At 38.3% G+C, this 24,054-nt stretch overlaps 1 protein-coding gene across 1 annotated transcript in view; it reads left to right on the forward strand.

Moving 5' to 3' along the window:
* Trpa1 (transient receptor potential cation channel subfamily A member 1) overlaps positions 1 to 24,054 on the forward strand; it is a 56,227-nt gene that overhangs the window by 26,474 nt on the left and 5,699 nt on the right. The window contains exons 8-24 of the mRNA XM_052175931.1: positions 429 to 477; positions 2,194 to 2,293; positions 2,853 to 2,953; positions 3,861 to 4,030; positions 4,113 to 4,277; positions 5,681 to 5,795; positions 8,809 to 8,975; positions 10,229 to 10,322; positions 11,187 to 11,246; positions 12,135 to 12,233; positions 13,145 to 13,215; positions 13,808 to 13,973; positions 14,943 to 15,032; positions 16,562 to 16,731; positions 18,311 to 18,440; positions 18,754 to 18,936; positions 20,220 to 20,288. Of these exons, the coding sequence (XP_052031891.1) occupies positions 429 to 477; positions 2,194 to 2,293; positions 2,853 to 2,953; positions 3,861 to 4,030; positions 4,113 to 4,277; positions 5,681 to 5,795; positions 8,809 to 8,975; positions 10,229 to 10,322; positions 11,187 to 11,246; positions 12,135 to 12,233; positions 13,145 to 13,215; positions 13,808 to 13,973; positions 14,943 to 15,032; positions 16,562 to 16,731; positions 18,311 to 18,440; positions 18,754 to 18,936; positions 20,220 to 20,288 (1,999 nt within the window). The remainder of the gene's footprint in view (positions 1 to 428; positions 478 to 2,193; positions 2,294 to 2,852; positions 2,954 to 3,860; positions 4,031 to 4,112; positions 4,278 to 5,680; positions 5,796 to 8,808; positions 8,976 to 10,228; positions 10,323 to 11,186; positions 11,247 to 12,134; positions 12,234 to 13,144; positions 13,216 to 13,807; positions 13,974 to 14,942; positions 15,033 to 16,561; positions 16,732 to 18,310; positions 18,441 to 18,753; positions 18,937 to 20,219; positions 20,289 to 24,054) is intronic.

Consider the following 24,054-nt stretch of genomic DNA (forward strand, 5'->3'; position numbering starts at 1 on the left):
TTCCTCCGTGTTTTGCTGAAGAACAGCTCCACTGAAACACCCTCGCAGAGACTTTCCAAAGGCTACAGACCGTATTTAGGCCCGTCTTGCCTGATCCCTGCAGTCACGATAATGCCCGCCAGTTCTTTAAACTCAATTAAAGTCTACTCACTTCAGAATGATGGTTTTATGGGAAAGAGTGCACTCATTAAAACATGATAAAGTGATTTTGTATTACATTTTGTTTTTCCTGATTTTTGAATATATTTGAAAATATTCTACTCAGAACTTGAATTCTTTAATATTAACATTGTGCTATTCTGCGTCAGGTTTCTGAATACAGCATCTTTGGTTTTCATACTTATTTCAATAACATCTTAATTCATATATATTCTCCCTCTCTCTCCCTCTCCCTCTCTCTCTCCCTCCCCCCCCTCCGCCTCTCACAGAGCCTCGTTGTTTGATCACCATGACCTGGCAGACTACCTAATTTCAGTGGTAATTATTCAACTCATAGGTCTAGCTTTCTTAAACTAGTACTTACAGTACACCTGGAAACATTATACATTATATTATGGATATTTTATTTTAAGTAAATCACAAATTCTTGGTCAATATATCTATTTAAAATTTAATAAAAATATTTGTGGAAATTGAAATTATTTTAATCTTAGTCTCAGACTTAAACAAATATGATTCAATTTTGAAATGCTATTCTAAATCCTGTCAATAAAATTTCGCTTATTAATGGCAATTTATATAAAAAAGAGTGTGAGATGAGAGTTAAGGGTTTCCTAACAAGGTAGTACAAAGAAATTCTAGGCAGTTGTTTGGTAGCCAAAGTTTCCCGAAAGCTGATTAACATATTTGCAAGAGAGCGTATTAACTGTGCATGCACAGTAGCCAGCCTATGATAGTAGAACTGGAGTATATATATTTATGTCCTTAGCAGTGAGCTCTGTGCTTAGAGTTTATGGGTCTATTGCAAAGAAAGCTCCTTTGGGCACCTATGACGGGATCCTCTTAGGATTGTGGGTATAGACAAATCAACTGATGCTTTATCAGCACTGAGAAATGTCTTCAGCAGATGTAGTACAGGCCACCTATATCTCTTTCATCTTCCAAAATAAGTTTTATCCCCACTACTGCAGCATTGTATCATCTTCCAAACCATGAAAATCACTGAAATCCAAAGGTATGCTGCCCATCAAAGCCCGAGGTCATCTTCATCAGAGAAGCAGACTTGACTTGCTGTTGACTGGCATTTGCCCAGCCTGTACATGAATGGTTGTGTGCTGGTGGGTTTATTAGTTCCCACAAAACGGACAATCAGCAAGGCTCCATTCAGAGTATTTAGCAATTCCTGTGTTGTTAGCAGTAGCCACTGAGATTGTGATATTTACATGGAAGTACACAGAAGAGCTTCACTAGATGCTGTGTGTTTATGTGTGTATGCTTTCTTGTCAGTGGGCTGTCGGGGGAGTCGTAGCTGACCCCCGTCCATTGCCCTCATCTTTCCCTGCAGCTGTTGCTGCTGCTCACAGACATGCTCTGCAGAGCAAAGGGAGGCCCGATTCAACGCTTACACGATTTTACTAATCTACCCAAAGTAGAGAATTTAATCCATGGAAATTTTAAAGGTCCTTTGTTTCTTATCATGTGCAATATAGTCCCTTAACACACACACACACACACACACACACACACACACACCATTTTTAATGTGAATTTTCACGTAACGTTTGGTTAAACCCTAACCTCCATAACTTCAATTCAGTTGTCTCAGTTTATATATTTCAATTACTGTAAGCATTTCAAGTAGATTATTTCTCATTAATGCTTTAAAAATTACACAGCAATAAATGTGGAAAAATCAAAATTAGAGGCATTTAAATAATTTCTTATGGTGAGAACTAAATAGTGTTTTAGCTAAGAAGGTTGTGTTCTAAGGACTTGGTCAGTAATTGATCTATTGATAGATGTTAATCAAAAACTTATGTTAACATGGGGAAATAATAATTTTATTGTTGGATTTATGAAAGAATATCTTGATATGTAATGATATTTGAATTTTATAGAAATGTTATATAGTTCTATGATTAGTGAAGACTGAGTTCTGCAGTGCTGGACATTGCACTTTAGTTAGGCACTGCCACGTCACTTGCTGCTTTCCCTAGTCATAATCTCCTGGCTGAGTGACTTGCTTTGTTTTAGGGAGCAGACATCAACAGTACTGATTCTGAAGGACGCTCTCCACTTATTTTAGCAACCGCTTCTGCATCCTGGAATATTGTGAATTTGCTCCTCTCTAAAGGTACCAATCAGAAGCAGACCCATGTGCTGAGATAAACATCTGTTAGTCAGCTGTCCCATGTCAGTCACTGGGACATGCTCTGTGCACACAGAGGTTAATAAAAGACTTTCCAAGCCTACACTAATGTTCAGTCCAGTAAAAAAATATTGAATGATAATTCATAGCAATAACATATCACGTGTATAAGGCAGGTGGTAAACACCAGGAGTTGGCTAAAAAATGTTATGAACTTTCTGTCGTAGTAGACATGTAGCTGTTGTCACCGTCTCTGTGACAGGCTAGCCTGGCAGCAGGGACAAAAGGGGATGCTTAGCTCTCTTGATTCATTTATTCTGCTTAAAACTTAAGGATTCACCTGGAAATGTAAAGTGTTACAAACTTTCTACCCCTTTCTCACACATGCACAAATGCACACAGAGTTAAGTAAACCCATTTAAAAGATGCTCAATTTTTCCACCTAGCTATAGTTTACTGTAAGTTAAAGATTTGGGAAGGACCACCAATGATCATGCTATAAACCCATGAGTAGATTTTATTTTCCTATTGTTCTCTTTTTCAGGTGCCAAGGTAGATATAAAAGATCATCTTGGGCGTAACTTTTTACATTTGACTGTGCAGCAGCCTTATGGACTAAGAAATTTGCGGCCTGAGTTTATGCAGGTATTTTATGTCCGTGAATTGTGAACTAAGTCATATGCAATGAAGAATATGCTGATTGTGTTGCTATTTATATTATGAGAGCTCATTTTAGAATTTCCATAGTCCTTTAAAATAGACATGCTTTATTTCTGTCATAGAGGTGGGGATGATAACAATTAGTTGATGATAATCCAGACTGAGTTTTTAAAGTTACAGAGGTTTTGTACTCTCATCTATAACTAAGGCCCATTGATAATCATTTTCCTTCACTGTTTTCTTCGGCACATTCCTTGTGAGTGGAAAAGACAAGTCTAAAGGTCAATTACTAAGTGTTTCACCATCAGCTAGGAAAACTGCTCAACACATTTGACTGTCTGATGACAGCATCGTGTAATGAGCCAGCTAACATTACTGCCTAGCTATTAAGTGCACCTGAAATGTGAGGTATTTCTTATAATAAGTAGATTTTCATCCTGTTATTGTGTTCAATACAGAATCAAAATGCACATGGGCTTAAGATATTTTAAACAGAAGTAAATGCTTTACAACCTGGATTGACCACCTCATTTGCCTTTCATACGCATTTAATCTATTTTAAAAATTAAGTAAATCCACTTTCAAGATCCCCAACTGTTTTGTTTGGATTAACCTTAAGCTTAGGTGCTGAAGTGTTGTTTGTGGAAACAAGGAAGAGAGGAACAGATCAGAGGACACATCAAATGGCGCCTTGCCTACTCCCCCTGCTTGTAGGGTCTCACATGATATGCAGACAAAACATGAGACCTAATCCCTATGGATTTCCTTTTATCTGTTTTTAGATTATTTGAAGATTTGTCTGCAATAGATTGGAAAATGCTATGCTACAAAATAGTATGAAATCTACCCTACAACACTGAGGCAGTTAGACTAAAAGATCCCTTTCTCACAGATGCAACACATCAAAGAGTTGGTGATGGATGAAGACAATGATGGATGTACACCCCTCCATTATGCGTGTAGGCAGGGGGTCCCTGTCTCTGTAAATAACCTCCTTGGCTTCAATGTGTCCATTCATACCAAAAGTAAGGATAAGAAGTCGCCTCTGCATTTTGCAGCCAGGTGAGGATTAGACTCACAATATTTGAGCGTGTTTGTTTCTGTTGTATATTTGTCTCACAAATATGAACCTGACCTTTTCAAGTTATGGACGCATCAATACATGTCAGAGGCTTCTGCAAGACATAAGTGACACAAGGCTTTTGAATGAAGGGGATCTCCATGGGATGACCCCTCTCCACCTGGCAGCAAAGAATGGACATGATAAAGTTGTTCAACTTCTCCTGAAGAAAGGGGCCTTGTTTCTCAGGTGAGGCATGAATTCATGGAATTGTGTATATTTTAAATTTAAGCATTTTAAACTTTTCTGTAATATTTTAAAAGATGGTATAAAACATCTATCTCATTTTATGTTCAAAACATACATAATTTCTCAAACTCTAAAATGGAATTAAGTATAATTCTCAAATGGAAATTAAGTGTATGGATAACTGATCTTGTTGCTTCAAAGTAAGTGGCTTTGGGGAGAGTATTTTTAAGAACCTTTGAAATATTTCTTTGTATTCTATGACTTTCTCTCATCTTTTTGTGGAAATACAGATATATATTTGTGTATGTGAGTTCATGTATCTGTACATTTGCATACATACAAATACAAAATCACAAAGCACCAAGAGTTTTCCCTTCAGTCTAACTGACGAGGGATACAAAAAAGTAGCAATGGAAAATATTCAAGCTGACTGGAACTTAAGGGCTCTTGTACTTAATGAAACTGAACTCTAGTGCTTAAGGAAAGTTAACACGATTAACAAAGCCAAGTTAAAATATGAAGCATAAAGAAATATGTGCAGTAATTGAATATCATCTTTATGAAAGGGACTAGAGACACTTAGGTTCATTTTCTTCAAGCTTCCCAAAGTGTCAGGGAGCAAGTGGGTCTTTGGGCTCAAGATCACCAGCCAGTTTCTTCATCTATGCACTAAGAGCAGTGCATGAGTGACAGCCTTGAATTGAAGTCTTTGCCCAGTTTTTCCCCGCTTCTAAGGGACACAGAATATTAGGCCTGTAAAAGGGACACATGGAGACCCAGCACCATAACTGGTCCTTAATTACAGCATTACTGAAATAACCTGAAAGAGTTACTTATGAATACCAAAATTACCTTGTGTGATTTATTTCCTATATTGTATTTGGGCAAGTATCACCAATATGACAAGCTTTCACTCTATCTGTATCTTTAATTTCTGTGAATACAGGTAATCAACTTTGATAGCACAAGAGGGTGGAGATCTAAATGCTTAGAAACAATATTAACTACCTTACAGCTGCAATCATTAGTGACTGTAAAAATAATGAAAATATTATGGAAACTTTATGATACAATGTTCAGGGAAACATGATTGAAATCTGTATTTATAAACCCACTGAGGCTTTGAAAAATAATATAGAGAACACATACTTTGCCCTACTCTCGAGAGTTTGATGATATTCTTATATTCTTTATACTTCATAAGTACACATTTGAGTCACAATTATAAGGGAGTGCCCGATACTATGCTTGAAACTGCTTCATATATTATAAATGTGTACTAAACATTGGGTTGTTTCATCTCATGCCTGGCCATCGTCATAAGCTATGCTGAGCTCAGTGGTGTCACCTTCCGTGTTTGACCTGTAAGTGTATTTGCATGTCTTCTCTTACCTCTTTAACAGTGACCACAATGGCTGGACTGCTTTGCATCATGCGTCCATGGGTGGGTACACTCAGACCATGAAGGTCATTCTTGATACTAACTTGAAGTGCACAGACCGGCTCGATGAGGAAGGGGTAGGTATTGGATTTCTTTGACCAAATCAGAATCTTGGCGTAGAGTAAACATGCAGAATTGTTAAGAATCCTTTCCACGATATTTTCATTCCTTGCTTACTCTCGGTCTTTTGTCAGAATTTTAAAAACTAGTCTATGAGAGGAATAAGTAAAAGGGACTAGAAATTGGAGAGTAAGGGATGTGTGTGCATTGAAGGTACTGTTTCATAGCTGCCAAAGACTATGATTTCACCCTAAAATTTTTATCTCTTCTTGGTGAACCCAGAAAAATAAAGAGAGCAGAGCTGAGAATCCTGCAAGGCAGGGGCAGGACACAAGTCATAGTGATTTAAGAGCATTGTCTGTAGTGTCGTTTACTCGCTATTATTCTAGTTTTATTTTGTTGTTTTGATAAAACACTCTGATAAGTAACTTGGGGGTGGGGGCCTTTATCTGACTCACAATTCTAGGTTACAGACTATGACTGACAGGCTTATGAGGCAGGAGCTCACACATCTGGACACCACATCCACAGATAAGAGAAAGGAATGCACCCTTGCTGCTTGCTCTCTGTTCAGTGAGATTGTTCTAGCCGACAGTGGGCAGAGGCAATTAATAATCAAGGCAACACCCCCTAGCCACACCCACTGGCTGATCAGATCTAGAAGACTCCTTAATGGAGGCTCTGCTCCTGGGGTGACAATCAAAACCATTGTAGTTCTCCTTTGTCACCTTGACATACAGATAGCTGCATCATTTGTAAACTATGTGCAACCTTTCCTTATTTACTAGTTCTCAGGTTTTTATTATGCATGAAATATAATGCATTTTAAAGGTCCCAGTCCTTAAAAAGCTGACTCTTTAAATATCCAAAAGTCTCTTTAAAAGTCTAAAGTCTTACACATGGGCACCTGTAAAAAACAAATTGCATAGTTAAGCATTCTTATTCCAAAGGGAAATGTGCTGGCTAGTTTTATGTCATCTTGACACAAACTACCGTCATCTGAAAGAAGAGATGATAAGATTCCCCCATAAGATCCTGCCGTAGGGTATTTCTAAATTAGTAATTGGTGGGAGAGGGCCCAATCCTATCATAGGTGGTGCCATCCCTGCAATGGTGGTCCTGGTTCTATAAGAAACAAGGCTGAGCAGGCCATGTTGAGCAAGCTAGAAAGCAGCCCTCCTCCATGATTTCTGCTTTGTGGTTCCTGCCTTGCTTATGATCCTGTCCTGACTTCCTTTGATGATGAACAATAATATGGAAACTTAAGTCAAAGCAACCCTTTATTTTCCAAGTTGCTTTGGTCATAATGTTTCATCATAGCAATAATAACCCTAACTAAGACAGAGAAGAACTGGACCATGGCTTATAAGTGAAACCAAAACCCACCAGGGTAAGTCAAATGTTGTTATCTACTGTCCAACATCTGAGGCTTGCCATCTTCTGAGCTTGGAAGGACATCATTCCCTCTCCAGCTTGGCCATTCTCAACATACAGCTTCTCTCCTAGGGTTGACTAGCGGTGCTTCATACCTGCAGCTCTGCTCAGTGGCTATTCCACAGTACTGACCTGTCTCCATTGCAGCAGAGTTCACTTGTACCAATGGCTGTTCAAGGTCTCCCAAGGAGGACTCCCAACCTATGACAAAGTATCAAGCTTGATCACACTCCACCATCCCTGACTTTCATTTTCTTGTCTTTAAAACCTATATCCCAGCAGAAAATGTCTTCATTGTCAAGTTCTGCTGAGAGATATAGCCTGTACCCCTGGACCACAATTGTATAACCCTGAGGAAATCTTTTCCCCGTTGTCCTAAGAAAACACAGGTGGCTTCATTTCAGTACTGCTGACCTGTTATTAATCACAGATGATTCTTCAGCTTCAGCATGATCAACACAGAGTCTTAGCCAAAATATTATTCAAATGGTCGCTATCTCCGATATTCATAAACTGTTTCCCCCTGAATCATGATGTGGACCTCCGCTATTTGGATGCCCCTTAAGCATTCTTATCTGCCAAGCTCAATGACAAAGTATTCTTATCATCTATGCCACAAGAACTTTCCATTAAGCTCTGAGTGCTCAATGACTCTCTAATCCAACGTTCTCTAACCCTCCACAATCCTCCAGCAAAAGAATTCAAAGCCATAAAAAGTCATGAAATCAGGTTCATCACAGCAACAACTCTACTTCTCTGGTACTAATTTCTGTTCTAGTCCTGTTGCTGTGATAAAGCATTCTGACAACACACAGAAAGGGTTTCTCAGGCTTACAATTCCATGTTACAGCCAATCACTGGAGGGAGTCAAGGCAGAAGCATAAAGCAGTTAGCTGTATCACACACATAGCCAAGAACAGAGAGAAATGAATGGATCCTGGCTTCCTTGCTCCCACATGGCTTCATGTCTTTTCTAGTTCATGAGCCCCTGCTGAAGGAATGAAGCTACCCACTTCTACAATGGGCTGAGTCCTACAACAGTCAACAATCAGGACAATTTCCCACAGACATGCCACAGACCAACCTGATCACCAATTAGAAATGCTCTTTTGGGGTGTGTCAAGATGGCAAAGCTACCATCTGTTCTTATTTTTTTTTTTTAGAGAATATTGAAATGTCCATTTCCTCAAGAAATGATTGAGATAGGCCATCGTGATTTCTGTTTCTGATTTTAAAGACATTTTTATATGGGGAAATGACAAACCAGAATCCTTATAGCAGTCTCTGACTTTGAAATGTGCCTGAAGAACTCTAAGTCTGGGATCCACATTTCTACTAGGTGCTAAGTCCCCAGGGGACATGTCCTTCTGTGCTTTCTATAAGAGCCTCACTCCAAGAACTCTCTCTCATTTGAATGATAAACCCATTGTTTAAAAGCTTCATTGTCAGCATGAGGTTAAGCCTGATATACTTTGCTATTAAGTAGTTAGCTTCATTAATTATTTCTTTAAGAATTTCAGCAATGAACAAGACAACCAAACAGCCAAAGGATACTTGCTACTCTCACCCATATTGTATGTTTGTTTTGGTTAAAAGAACACAGCACTCCACTTTGCAGCACGGGAAGGCCATGCCAAGGCTGTGGCAATGCTTTTGAGCTACAATGCTGACATCCTCCTGAACAAGAAGCAAGCTTCCTTTCTGCATATTGCCTTGCACAATAAGCGCAAGGAAGTGGTTCTCACAACCATCAGGAGTAAAAGGTATGCAGGTGCCTTCCTGTCTTCCGTGTGTCCTCTGATAACATGGTGCCCCTAGTCTGAGAGCAAGTGAGAAGAAAGAAATGTGCTTCAGCTTTAAATCTACATATAAAAATACCCACTGTTCAGTTATTGCTGACATGGAAGCATTGCTTTACCCTCAATCTTCCTTTCTGCAAACTTTAACATGACAGTCCAATACTACTACATGGTTAGCCCTTTATACTGGGTTCTGGGCACATGGAAGATTTGGCAACAAGGTTCCTGTCAAAGCAAACTCTGGTCTGCCTTCCTGGACTTGTCTGACATGTTCTTGTCAGCACAAATTCTGAAACTGGATGTTGATGAAGATATACCTAGGGCTAGTGGGCTAGCTCATCTGGTAATCACACCTGGCACCAAGCCTGACTACCTGAGTTGGTCCTTTGAAGTTACATAATACAAGGAGAAAACTGACTTCTACAAGTTATCCTCTAACATGCACACTGTGGTGTGCCCTCTTCCATACAAACACATAGATAATAAATACATTATTGAATGAAAGAGAGATATAAATAATAATATAAGAAGTATAACTGAGGTTACTAATACCATTTAATGAAATGCACCTTAACAACATCTGACCTTTTATGAATGTAAACTATTCTCTATGGCATTTACTCTTGTTTTTCAAGATATTTATTTTAATGTTTTTTTCTGCATGTGTGCATATGTACCACATATGTACCTGTTGCCTGAAGAGGTCAGAGGAGGCTGCTAGCCCTGGAAGCTGGAGGTGTGGATGGTTGGGAACCACCATGTGGGTGCTGAAAATTGAACCCACGTTTTCTGGAAGAGCAGCCACTGCTCTTGACTCCTGAGCCCCTCTGAAGAGTTGGCATGATGAGGTTAGATTTTAACCACAGGTTAGATTTTCTGCCTAACGGAGTCACCTTTAAATGTACTTATTACATCATAATTTCAGGTGTGAAAGAAGCATAAAGCCTGCCTTCCTTAAAAAGCAGTTAAAGAAAGAGACAGGGCAGTGAACAGAACGCCCATGCTGGACCTCGCCCATATTCCTGATTGCCATTCATAGATGAGCATCGTACTGATGCACTGACCGTAGTTCACATGGCACCACTGCAGTAATGAGAACATGATACTTTACTGGTGAAATCAAAGCGTGGCTTCCCTGAAGAGTGCAGAATCTCTGGTGTGAACAGCAATGCAAAGCAGTGATCAATCATTTGGCTTACCTTACATATTATTTACAGATGGGATGAGTGTCTTCAAGTTTTCACTCATGATTCTCCAAGCAATCGGTGTCCAATCATGGAAATGGTAGAATACCTGCCTGAGTGCATGAAAGTAAGCTCCCCAAAGCCAAAGTCCCCATGGGTGTGTGCTTGGCATGTAGAGTGGTAGCTGTACTTACTTCCACAATAATAGTTTCTTTCTAGTTTCAAAATGAGGGAAATTAGCCAACAAATGTTCAATGAGGACTTGCTTTGACAAAAGAATTCTAACAATTATTGCACGTAATACAGATAATAAAATTCTGCAAAACAGATTTTTCTTTTTCAAATCAAGTTTAGGGCAGATACACAGTGGTATTTGATAGCCAAATGAATGCTCTTTACATTTTTTTCTAACATGTATTCTCAAGATGCCTTCCTTAAGGATATAGGTGCTTGACTTTCTATATAAATCAAAATTCCTAGGCTGCCTTCTCAGAAAGCAGGGCTAACCATGTTGAATACAAGTTGCTTCTATGTGCAGAAACCTATCCTGTGCATCACACCCAATTTCCTCTCTTTGCACACTCAGCTCTAATGTTAAGTGGCAGTGGTCATATATTATCAATCTTATGACATTGCTTTCTTTGTAATAGGAAGATTTTTTAATACATCTGTCTATTCAAGCATGAAGATAACGGTTTATGGCTTAATGACCACTGCAGAGCCTGATAGTGAGTTTCCTGAACTCCAGATGAACATATAATCTAGACGGACAATATTATTGACAGGAAGAAAATTCATGGTGTTAATTTACCATGGCCTCTCCTGGTGTAGCAGTTAGAAGAAAACTTCGGCTTCCTTGTTCTTCCTAGAGAAGGATCATGAGACAAAGGGAAGCAGAGGAATGCTTGTCTCTTACTTTAAATGTGAAATAAACTCCTTTCTCATGTACAGTGTGCTGCCCCAATATTCAGCTGGGTTTTCTTTCTTCAAGGTTCTTTTAGATTTCTGCATGATACCTTCCACAGAAGACAAGTCCTGTCAAGACTACCATGTAAGCTTATTTTATTATGATAATCTAAAGTATAGTTTATAAAAATCCCTTGAAAAAATAAAAATGGAGCTACTGTATTTCTACAATCCACAGTAGATTGGCTTCATGCTGAGTTATTGATCTATGAAAGTTTCCCCTAAATCTTTAGTTTCTTTTAACACCAATATTTAGTGTTATTTCTAGTGTTTACATTTACTTAGGAATTTTATGTGAATGATGAATCTCTAAAACAATTCATGTCCTATGGTGTGGATATCCAGCTGTCTAGCTCCTGCTGTATGTATGTCCTGTCCTTCCAGGGTCCGAGAAGACAGCATGAAAGTAAAGTTTTCTCTCTGGGTTATGAAACTAGAACACTAGATTTGGGGTGATTTTTATAGACATGGGCCTAAACCAAATAATTGTATTTTATTCATGGCTATGACTTGTAAAGAAATTGAAAGAATGTTTTTCCAATATATTTAATTTTATAATTGACATGCTCTAACTTAATTCCCTTTTCTCCATTTGAAATTACCCATAGTTATGCCAGTAAACTTTCAGCAGAAAATTAAACTTGCATATCTGATTTGTCACAAAGAATTGTCAGGGGATTAGACAGATGTCTCAGTGCTTACAAGCATTGCTACTCTTTCAGAAGACAGAAAGTTGACTCTCAGCACCCACATGGTGGCTCACAATTGTCTGTAACTCCAGTTCCAGTGGATCCAGTATAGTCTTCTGAAATTTGTGGATACCAAGTACACATGTGGTATCCAGACACACATGCAGGCAAACCATCCATGCATCAATCAATCAATCAATCAATCAGTCAGTCAATCAATCTCAAGAACAATTTTACAAAGAAGTATTTATTATTCTAATATTTTAAATTTATGTCTTCCACAGATTGAGTATAATTTCAAGTATCTTCAGTGCCCATTATCCATGACCAAAAAAGTAGCACCTACTCAGGATGTGATATATGAGCCTCTTACAATCCTCAATGTAAGTCTAGTGATTCTAGTAACAGATGTGTTTCCAGTAGAGTTCTGAATTGCTTGGATATAACATGCTTGATGGAAATGGAAGACATTTTTATAGTTCAATTTCCATACCTGCCATGTTGCCCAAGCCTGAATTTTTTCACTGTAGATTTTCTAGAATTCATCTTCTTTTGAGAATAGTCGTTCTAAGTTAACATGTTCATCTGGTATGCAGGATCCTCCTAACTGGGGTCTCTGGTGCTTACCAAGGTAGTTTGGGGTCTGTATTATAGTAACAGTGATTTTTGTGAATGAAAGAGGATGTGGGTACTCTCTTGTTCCCTCACTCTCATTAATTTCTCATTACATATTTCTTTGATCATTAAAATGTAATTTTAAAATAGATACTAATATCATTAATAACAATCTTGAAAGCTTATAATGTTCACATTTTTTAACTGCTTGTATGTGCCCTACTGAAGAAATTCCTCTAGAAAGGTAAGGCTGAATTTCTTCAGTAGCAGAATAAAGGTAAACCTTTGCCAATTGACCTATCATATCTATTTGTGCTACAACTCTGTGTAAGTTCAACAAGACTGTGCCATATTGTTGGGGAAGAGATGGAGAGAGGGAGGTAGACAGAAAAGGAATCAGCTTTATATAGATGCAACCACATGATTTTGTCTGTCTCTTTCTATCTCCCCCTTCCTCTCTCCCTCTCTCCCTTCTTTCCTCCCTCCCCTGTTATTGAGTTTTTATTTTTTGTTAAAATAAAACTTTCCATTTTATATTTAAAAGACTTCTTGAAATTTCTAAAATAAGTAAATGTTGCATTCATGATATCATAATAATCTTGTAAATCCAAAAACAAAAGACTGAGTTTGTCCTCAGTTGTTTGACATTTTGTTCTGATGGCATTTTACTCATTTTCAGGTCATGGTCCAGCATAACCGCATAGAGCTCCTCAACCACCCTGTGTGTAGGGAATACTTACTCATGAAATGGTAGGTGTCAGCCCTTCTCAGTCATTTGATGCTACCATAAACTCTCCTGAAAACCTCTTAAATAATTTTATTGTAGTGGTAGTTTTTATTTTAGATTTTATTATCATGTTTTAGAATTATTTTATTTAGTAGTTTATTTAGTAGTTTTTTATTTCATTTATTAGTATTATCATGTTTAGAAAAAGAATAAGCATCAAAGGCAAATTTTGTCATTAAAAGTCATTGAGGTTATTTTTGACACAAATACATTTGAAATGTGTGAGGGGTAGGTGGGAATTATTGTTTGAGACAGAAGTCAACATCCTGGGTCATGAAGCTTAGTGAGTATGAGGAAATTAATAGGCATGTAGTAGGGCTAGCCTCAACTTGTAGCTAGGGCACATGGATGGAAGACTGTCCAGGAATTGCTGACACATTTCAGAGATCCCATCTCTGAAAATGGAGAAGGTGAATTACAAGAACTTTGGTTGTAAAATTCAATGAATTATGGAATAGATGTCTGGAAATATATCATTGCTATTTTTTCCATAGATGCCTTTTAAATGCTTTTATTTGAGATGGTTCAATTATGATCTTTCTCATTTCTTTGTAGGTGTGCCTATGGATTCAGGGCTCATATGATGAACCTAGGGTCTTATTGCCTTGGTCTCATACCCATGACCCTTCTTGTTGTCAAAATACAGCCTGGAATGGCCTTCAATTCTACTGGAATAATCAATGAAACTAGTAGTACTCATGAAGAAAGAATAGACACTCTGGTATTTTAAAACTTCAATCTTTTAAAATTAAGGATTGTAAACATTGTTTTTCCTCAGAAATAACAAGCTTATATCAGGACTTTGATTATTATGAATAGAGCTTTATGTATGATACACCTTTCTTCTAAAATCTGTCTTGGGATGAGAACAAATATAAACAAATGGTCATTAAGAAAGTTTTCAAAGAAATGACACTAACTAAAATGCTAAATTTGAGATTTTACAACCTTTCTGGAATCTTATCAGTTTGTCATTGTGAGGAAAGCAGGAAAGGCGAAATAGGAAGAGATATTTAACAAGTTCGGGCTTTAAAAAAATGAAGTAATGGGGAAGTTTTGGAAATAGCAGTGATGGTGATGTAAATATGTGAATATGTTTAATGATAAGAATCATACATTTTATAATGTAAAGGGTATTTAAGATGTGGACTTTTTAAAAGAACAAATTGGGGGTGTGAGGCAGTGAGATAGATCAGTGGGCAAAAATGATATGTTACTAATACTGATGACGTGGGTTCAATATCTATAAACCAAATAATAGAAAGAGAGAACCCACTTTTTCAAGGTGTCCTCCAAATTCTGCCTTACTGCCGTGATACGAATGCATGCACACATTCATGTGTGCACACACACAAATACACACTATATACATAAGAAGCACAAGCAATGAAAACTATAGAGCAGTAACTTTTATGACATGTGCACTTAATCACATTTTTAAAAATGTGTGTAGGGATGCAGATCTGTTTGACTATGCAGTGATTGAACTACTAAGAAATTAGTATGTCATCTCAACTGAAAGAAATAGGTGTTGCCAAGACAATAACTTTCACTTTAATACAACTGAAGACAATGCATAATAATGAAATGATAGCAAAATAAATTTTACTACTAGGAAATTATGATGCAAATAATTGTTGTCTACATTTAAAACCCTCATAACCTCTCTGTCTTATACCTTTTGCTGCAGAATTCATTTCCAATACAAATATGTATGATTCTAGTGTTTTTATCAAGTATATTTGGATATTGCAAAGAAGTGGTCCAAATTTTCCAACAGGTATACAATTTTGTTTGTATTTTTAAGCTATAACCATTTTAATATAGAGAGTACTACTTAATTAGCAAAAGATTATTTGTAATGGTTTTCTCATACTAAATTCACATAGCTTGACTAATACAAAAGCTTCAAAATGTAAAAGTGACATACTTTTTGGTAAGGTTGAAGGTTTGGTAATTGTTGCCTTGTTGAAGCATGTGAGAAAGTATTGCCCATCATTGCTGCCTCCAGAAAGCTTTTGTCTTTTTGTCTGTCCACAGTCAAATTGTCTGTCTGATCCTTATGAATTCCTTCACTGTGTTTGCGCTTACAATGTTTAAGCTATTTTGCTTACCTTCAGTTTTAATTGTAATACTATCAATTCAATTTCAATTTTGAAATATAAACATTTTTACAGAGTATATCCAGATCCACTTTCAAATGGGTCTGTCTTTGAATTGTTGCCATGAGATAAATGCCCTTTCTTTTTATTGAGGAAAAGCCAAATTGTTGTAAAATTTGGAAACATTGTTTGAGATGGGGGGAGGGCTACTCTGACTATATCTAGTCTCAAACTGACGATTTTCTTGTCATCACCTCTGGAATGCTGGGAGTATCTGTGTGTGCCACACACATGGCTTGGAAGTTTTTCATGACATTTTCTTCTACTTTATTCTTATTTTTAAGATAGTGAGTTAGGTACAGATTAAGCATAAGAATTATATAAAGTATCCAAAAAATGTTTTGGCAAATGAGAGAAACCCATTATTTCTCTGTTATAGTTTAGAATTTAAATATATGCTTTTTGTATATTTTAAAATTTGTAATAAATATTATAGCATTACATTTTAAATTTTTGCATTGTTGTATGATGTAAGTTCATGGATATTTGTATTAGAAACTAATGGTGTTAATAAAAAATTGTATTCATTTACTGTTAGAGATTACAAATACTTTTCTGTGTATGTATATTTGTTTTTTTCTGTAAATTGACACAATCCTGAGAGTTAGGTTACATTGTTGTTTTACCTTAAATGATTTAGGGCACCTTATCTCTTATCTTCTTTCATTTTCTTCACCAAACATTGCAAATGATAACCTAAAAATTTTAACACTACATAAATCTTCTGTTAGAGTTGACTGTTCTTCATCTGGTTTATATTTAAATGGTCTATAGGATGGAACATTTGCTTTCTAGAACATTCTAAGAAGCACAGCCTTGTGCTCCCCAGTTACCTCTCAGCACAGGTCTCTAACATTTTTATCAAGGGACTTGCTCCCAATGCCTTACCAAAAATGTGTGTCCTTAGAGGCAGAAAGAGCTCAGAAATTATGAAAGCAGCATACAGCTCTTTAAAAGTTCCCTGAAGAGGAAATGTACCTTGTATATGAAAAAACAGCCAACCAATCAACCAACTAAAAACAGCCAACCAATCAACCAACCAACCGACCAAACAATTAAACTAACCAACTACAAAACCAGGTAACCATTTACAATCCGTAGATGCCAGATTTCTTCATGTGGTCATTCCCCTTCCTTCTCTACCCAGAAAAGGAATTACTTCCTGGATTACAACAACGCTCTGGAATGGGTCATCTATACAACCAGTATCGTCTTCGTGCTGCCCTTGTTCCTCGACATCCCAGCATATATGCAGTGGCAGTGTGGAGCAATAGCGATATTCTTCTACTGGATGAACTTCCTACTGTACCTTCAAAGGTAAGGCCAGTTTGGATGATGTTTGCATCCTTTAAGCCTTTTAATATCAAAGCAAAAACAGTTATAGGTGAGGTGAATTTGCAACAAATTTGTAATGTGTTTTTCACTGTTTCCAATTGTTTTAAATGTCTTTTATTTTAATATTTTTAAATTAATTTAACATTTTAATATTAATTTAATATCTAATATTTTAATGTTGAGGGGAACAGGGTTCTGGAATTCAGTGTGTAGACTGAGGCTTTAACTTAATTGGGGACCCATTAATTATTGGTGGTGTGTGTGAGAAGGGGCAGTTCTGCAAATTCAACAACATGTTGTGTAGTTAGCAGCATCCTTAGCGTCTACCCACTAGGCACCAGCTGCAGATCACCATTGTCAGCATAAACATGAAAGAGTTTCTAGCCGTGGCCATCGTGGCCTCCATGCCAAATCTGTCTTCATCAACAAACCTGGACCGAGTGTGTGTAGGAATGGCACTGAAAGCATCAGCCACTCTTGTTTCACCTGACCCTGTTAATTAAGCATTTACTTTGCTTAGAACACTCAGATTAAGTGAATAAAAGTCATAGAAATGCAGAGCATTTTTAAAGAATAGTAAGTAATTCAAGAGGGGGGAAATGGTCTAAGTTCACATCTGAGCAGTTGCTGCTGTTAAGTTAAATGTCCTCTTTACGTGTGTTTATAATAACAAGAAGAAAATGGCATGGTCTGCCTTGCATCAAAGAAGAAATTTCAGCCCTGAGTGAGGGGAACATTTTGATGGCTTCAGCTAGCAAGTTGAGAAGCAGGTTGGGCTGGAGGCTTGGGTCTCCAGGGAAATGCTTGCCCCACTTTAATCTGCATTACTGTTAATAGTACAGTCTTGCTGACTGAGGTGTGGACCCTTAGAGAGAGAGGGCATAGGTGTGGGAAGAGCAGTCACTGGGGGGAAAGCAAAGTCATGCCAGGCACTAGCGGTGAGCTTTCTACTTTCCTGTTCCCTTTGCGAACATTGCTAAATTTTTATTGACACATACATTTACAAAGCACATGCCGATGTGTTGACTCATGCATACATTAGGTAGTGGGTTTTGACATGTTGTGACTCCTTCTTTTAAGAATCTTACAAGCTAGAGGACAGAGGTTGCACTTGTCTGTCCAGACACTTCACAGTGTGTTAGACTACAGGGAGGAGGAGGGAGAGGGAGGGGAGGGGAAAGGAGAGGAGGAGGGAAAGGGGAGGGAAGGGGAAGGGGAGGGGGAAAGGAAGGGGCAGGAGAAGAAGGATTAGGGGGAGGGGAGGGATGGGAGGAGGGGAGAAAGAAGAAAAAAGAGGAGGAGGAAGAAGAGGGGGAGAAAGAAGAGGAAGAGGAGGAGGAAGAAGGGGAAGGGGAAGATGAAGAAGAAAAAAGAGGAAGAAAAAGAGGAGGAAGATCATGAGGATGAAAATAATCAGATTAAAAACAAACCCTGATTATGCTCAGATTTGAATTCGTCCCTTTATCCCAGAATGACTGGCTTGGGTGATCTCATCTATTAGCCCTCCTGTCTGACTTACTCCACACAGTGAGCAGCTGTTTCAATGTGTTTACTTTTGCAGGTTTGAGAACTGTGGGATTTTCATTGTTATGTTGGAGGTGATTTTTAAAACATTGCTGAGATCCACGGGAGTGTTTATCTTCCTCCTATTGGCCTTTGGCCTCAGCTTTTACGTCCTCCTGAATTTCCAAGTGAGATATTTGCATCTCTAGTTTACTTTATTGCTAATAATATTGAAAATACATACTTATAGTTAAATCTTAATGGCCTAGTAAATTGATAGCCGTATTTGAATAACTTGTATAATTTTATTAGATTTTTCTTTGTCAAAAGTTTGTATTTTAAGTATGACATTTTTCTTGTTTACTTTTGATGACTGTAGTTTATTAATATTTCTCATGACCGCAGGCATGAATTAAATACTGATGGTTATTTGACCTTCAGGAGATCCCTTTCCGTGCCAAGTGATGCTCATTTCCTGTTGTTGCTTCCTTCTTTTTTCAGGATGCCTTCAGCACCCCATTGCTTTCCTTAATCCAGACGTTCAGTATGATGCTAGGAGACATCAATTATCGCGATGCCTTCCTAGAGCCACTGTTTAGAGATGAACTGGCATACCCAGTCCTGACCTTTGGGCAGCTTATTGCCTTCACGATGTTTGTCCCAATTGTCCTCATGAACTTACTGGTAAGTGATGTATCTCCGCTCACTCCATTAAGTGCTTGAACATTTAGTAATGATGAGGATTCATTTTCTCTCTATTTGGGGGAGTATTCATCAGCTTTCTATTACTGAAGGAAAGGACAGAAGGCAACCAACTTAAAAGATAAAGTTTATTAGCTCCTGGCTTCCTTGTCAAGAGGCATGGCATCCAAGCCATGGGGGGTTCTAAGTTACTGCCTCCCTGCCTTCACCCTTCTTACACTCACCTCTTCCTCTGACTAGCCTACATCTCCAGACTTGATCTTTATCACAGCCTTAAATGGAGGAGTGTGTTATCTCATTTCTCTGCTACATTCTTATTATGAATTTTCACCACAGAATAGCTAATTAGAAGCTGATCACTTTGAAAGAGGATCTGTTAGATTCGTTCTCATGATTTAGAAAGAAGCCTTCTTGAAGTCCAGACCCATCTGTTTTGCATGTGTTAATCTCTGTTTCATCACTGTCATCTTGATCTTAGCTCCCATTTTCCACAGTTTCTCCTTTCCTTCCTCCTCTGGAACACTTGTGCAGGCTTTCCTTTTTCCTAGAACATCCTCCCACCATAGGCCAACTCTTTCTGATTTTTCGAAATTCACCTCACATGTTGACTCTTCTGGGCAGATTTCCTTCACTAATGAATGGCTCCATCGGATGCTGTCACCTCATCTTATGCTGTGATTCCACTTTGGCAGGGAGATCTTGCCACCGTTTAAATGTTTAATTGGCAAAATACTAAATAGTAACTCTACCATAAAGATATTACACTCATGAGCAGGATTCATACCTTTATTAAAAGGTATGTAGGAACTTGTTATCGTTTTTGTGCCTGCTATTCCTTGAGACTATACAGAAGACACTGTGTGCAACATTGAATCTGCTACCATCCTTCTAGACTTGCAGGACCCAATGATTTTTTCTTTCCTTTTTAAAAACTTTTCTTTCATATATCACATCCTGATTGTTGTTTCCCTTCCCTCTGCTCTCCCAAGTCTCTTTCCTCCCCTCCCCTCAACCTCTCCATCTCCCTTAGAAAAGAGCAGGCCTCCCAGGGCCATCAAGCAAACACACCATAGCAAGTTGCAGGTAGACCAGCTGGCCCCAGAAATGTAAAGAACAAAATCACATTGCATATTTGTTCCCTGATGTGCAGGTTGCTTATGTACCATTTAGTTTATGGTGTTTAGTTAATGAGGCTTGTGTGGAAAGTAAGACCAACCTCAAATATATGAAAATTATGCTATCATCAATCTTTTGTCATCCCTCAGATTGGTTTGGCAGTTGGGGACATTGCTGAGGTCCAGAAGCATGCATCATTGAAGAGGATTGCTATGCAGGTATACATTATAATTATTAAACACATACCAAAATTGACTTTTCTGTAATTATGTGTATATATAGTTAGCTGATTTTCTAAGAATATGGTTATTTAATATGGATGTTTCTCCATATTGAAGATTTCCAGCTGTGCATTTTCATTATAATCAAGAGACCATGAAAAAAACATCCTGGAGTAGTCTATTCAGATAAATTAAGAAATTGTCTACTACTTGTATCAGGTTAACTTATGGATGACTAGCTACCTGCTGACCAAAAGCAACATGGTTATGAGTGTGTGTGTGTGTGTGTGTGTGTGCATATCTATACATATGTGGGGTGTGTATAGGTGTGTATGTGTGTAATCAAGTAAGTGATTGTATGATTATATATGCATATGTATAGGTGTATATATATGTGAATGTATCTGTATGTTTGTGTATATGTATACATCTCTGTATGTAGTATGTATATATTATGTGTATATATATGTGTCTATGTAGGTGTATGTGTTTATGTGTGTGTGTTGGTATATGTGTTTATGTTTATGTGTGTGTTTGTGTGTTTGTATGCATGTATTTATGTATTTGTGTATCTGTGTTTATCTACCTATCAATCTATCTATCTATCTATCTATCTATCTATCTATCTATCTATCTATCTATCTATCTGTCTGTCTGTCTCTCTGTCTCTCTCTCTCTTTGTGTGTGTGTGTGTGTGTTTATGTGTGTTTGTTCTAACAGGCTAACGGTGAACTCACCTTGTCATTTTCTTTGGTCTTGAACTCATGATTCTCCTGCCCCAGCCTACTGAGTGCTGGAATTCCAGGCCTGTGCTACGATAACCAACTGGTTTGAGGCATTTTGTCTTATTTCAGCCAAAGCATTCAGTTCAGAAGCTCTCCTGATATTTTGACGTGTGACCACACAGTCCCTACACGTTTCATACTGAAGCTTTAACTGAGCTTATGAGGCTTTGTTCTCTCGTGTCCTTGCCTTATTTTGTTAAGCATTTTAATATAAAGTTCCCCAGAGTCAAAGGATTATGGAGGAGTCTTTGGCTCACATTGCTTGAGGTAGTGTTACTATGCTCTAGATGGCATTGTCTTTATACTTAAACTTTGAATGGAACTGTGTGGTGCTTTAAGAACACTTAGTGATCAGTTGGATACATGCAGTTAGAAACTTAAGCAGACTCAAGAGAAAGAGAAACCCATGCTGTAGTATCATTTTGTTTTCTCCCTTGTCACATTGTGTACATGCTGTGTATTAGAAAAGTGTTCTGTAAATATATATACACATAACAACAAATGAACTATGAGAAAGGAGAGGTCAGACTGAAAAGAAAACTATATCGTTAGCTGGCTAGGAGCACATATGATTAAGTGCTTGTGGTCAAGGTGTGGTCCTGTTCATCGCTGGCCCATTTCTGTCTTGGCTCCACATGGCCCTGTAAACTTGTCTTACTAGCTATTAAAACCAAGTGAAATATCTTCCTAGCATACATGCTGCCACCGGGGCTTCAACCTCTTCCTTTCCTCAGAACAGGAGTTGTCTCTAATGTTTGAGCAGTCTGGTAGCCAAAGAGGACTAGGTAGAGAGAGAGTTTAAATATTTTCTTTCCTGCAAGGGCGTTTGCACTGCCTAGAGGAATGGCGTGAGTGGAAGTTGAAAGATGGTGGACTGTGGGTAGTGAGGGCCTGGAGATGTCACTCAAAGGAAAGGCTTTGGCTACTTTCAAGATGAAGGGCTCCAGTAGGTATACAAAGCACACCATACACATGCACATACACACACATGCACACAGGTGGTGGGTCATGAGTGAGACTGTTCTAAACAGGACGGATTCAGAGGAAGCACATGACATTTCTGAGGTGCTGATGTATGACCCTTGGCCTGGAAAGGTTGCTGGCGCAAGAAGGTGACATCGTTGCCCAGATGATGGAAGGATTTATTTGCAAAAAGCAAAGAGAAGAAGAAGCCTTAGCACTTAAAAAAATAAGAGGGCAGCAAATGAAATGTTTCAAGTTGTCATATTAGTATGTAGAGAGTTGTTCCCATCTCACAATGGAGGAGAGTAGCAGCTAAGCTGATATGCTCCTTATCTTGGTTCCATGGAGAAAAGCCAGAGGAAAGAAAGAAGACTGATGAGCTATCACTCTAAGATAGGTGGAGTTCAGACATCCAGAGAGATATGAAGAATGGTCAATGACTTTTGGAAATATGTCTCTTTATAACTACCCAAAAGACATTTTTTTAAAACAGCAGTGTAAATAAAAAAATGAATAATGTAAGCAAAAGCACTAAAACTATCTTGAGAAAGCTGCTAACCTATTTGTTAGTGGGTGGAGTCGGAAAGCCCTGTTCTATACTGTGTTTACTCTGCTCCCTGGAACCAGGCAGCATCCAAGGACAGTGTGACACTGCTCCTTCTTTTATGTGAAGAACAGCATTGACCAGCAGACCAGGAATTCATTCTGTTCTTCACTGAGCTATTTTTAAATCAATTCTCTACATCCATAACTAAGCAGGATCAGAATGGAGTAGACATGTAGAATGTTGTCCACAGTCACGCAGGCCTTCTTCCAAGTCACTTCAAACCCAAGTGTAGAAATAGGATCCTGGGCAGGTGCACACTGGCAGATGTGCTCTGTACAGGAGTTTCAGTGCCTTGGGGACAGGAGCACTGTGCAGAGCTTGTGCCAGTGTGGTAGGTCCTCTGTGGATCCAGTTTTCTAGACAATGCTAAGGACTCTTGTTGCTTCATAGATATTTATATCTCTGCTCAAATTAGGAAAGGAGATCTGCAGAGCACACATTACCCTCAATGTGGAAACCCACCAGTGAGCAGAGGAGGTGCTCTATAGCATACCACAGTACGGCATGCTCATGGGCTAAATCCACAATCATCTTGTGGGTCTCCCTTCCAGGCTCCCAAGACCACATTTGAAGGGCGAAATACGGCAGTTCCTTTGTAGACAATGAAGTGAGTTAAGAGATCATGTTGTCCAAAACTGGGCTTCACTAAATAAATTTCAGTTGACTTTAACTAACAATAAAATGTGACCTCTGACAAGTATATAAGTAAAGGGAAATATTACCCAGAAGACCTCAGGGAGAAGTAGACTCATCACAGTATCACAATAGTCAGAACAAGTATATAACTAGAATTATAATCAAAGCACAAGACAATACAGCAATTTTGAAAATGAAACTAATTTACTTTATGTAAAGGGTGGTGCGTACCATAAAAATAAATGGGAAACAAGATAGTGAGTATGTCCTACTGAAGCCACATTTTGAGGCTGTGTTCTCAGGGAGATCTCTATATCTGACCTCCCTGAATCATTGAATCTGTCAAAGATGTAATTGAAATCGTAGCCACTGAAGAACAGTGTGGCTTAGATTAGAAAGAGATTGCTGTCACATGCTCATCACAACTAAACCATTCAAAGAGCCACCCAGAGCTAGAAGAGAGCAGAAGACACATTTGGTGAATACAGGCAAAATGAAACTTGGGAGGGCTCAGTGGGATACTCTGTGAGCTCTTGGCTGAGCATATGTAAGGCCCTGAGTTGGATACGCAGTACTGCCCCCAAAATAATAAACAATATGGCAAACTCAACACAAGCTTAAAACAAAAACATTAAAGAGATGAAGTACAGTATCTCCAAAGAGAAGTTATAGTGAATGTGTACTACAGAAACGTCTGCACCTGCTAATGTAACAACAGCGCAAACAAACCCAAGGAAGGAGCATGCTGGTTCCATTTTGTTGTTTTCCTTTT

Source organism: Apodemus sylvaticus, chromosome 3 (assembly GCF_947179515.1).
Source record: "Apodemus sylvaticus chromosome 3, mApoSyl1.1, whole genome shotgun sequence".
In the NCBI taxonomy this organism is placed as follows: domain Eukaryota; kingdom Metazoa; phylum Chordata; class Mammalia; order Rodentia; family Muridae; genus Apodemus; species Apodemus sylvaticus.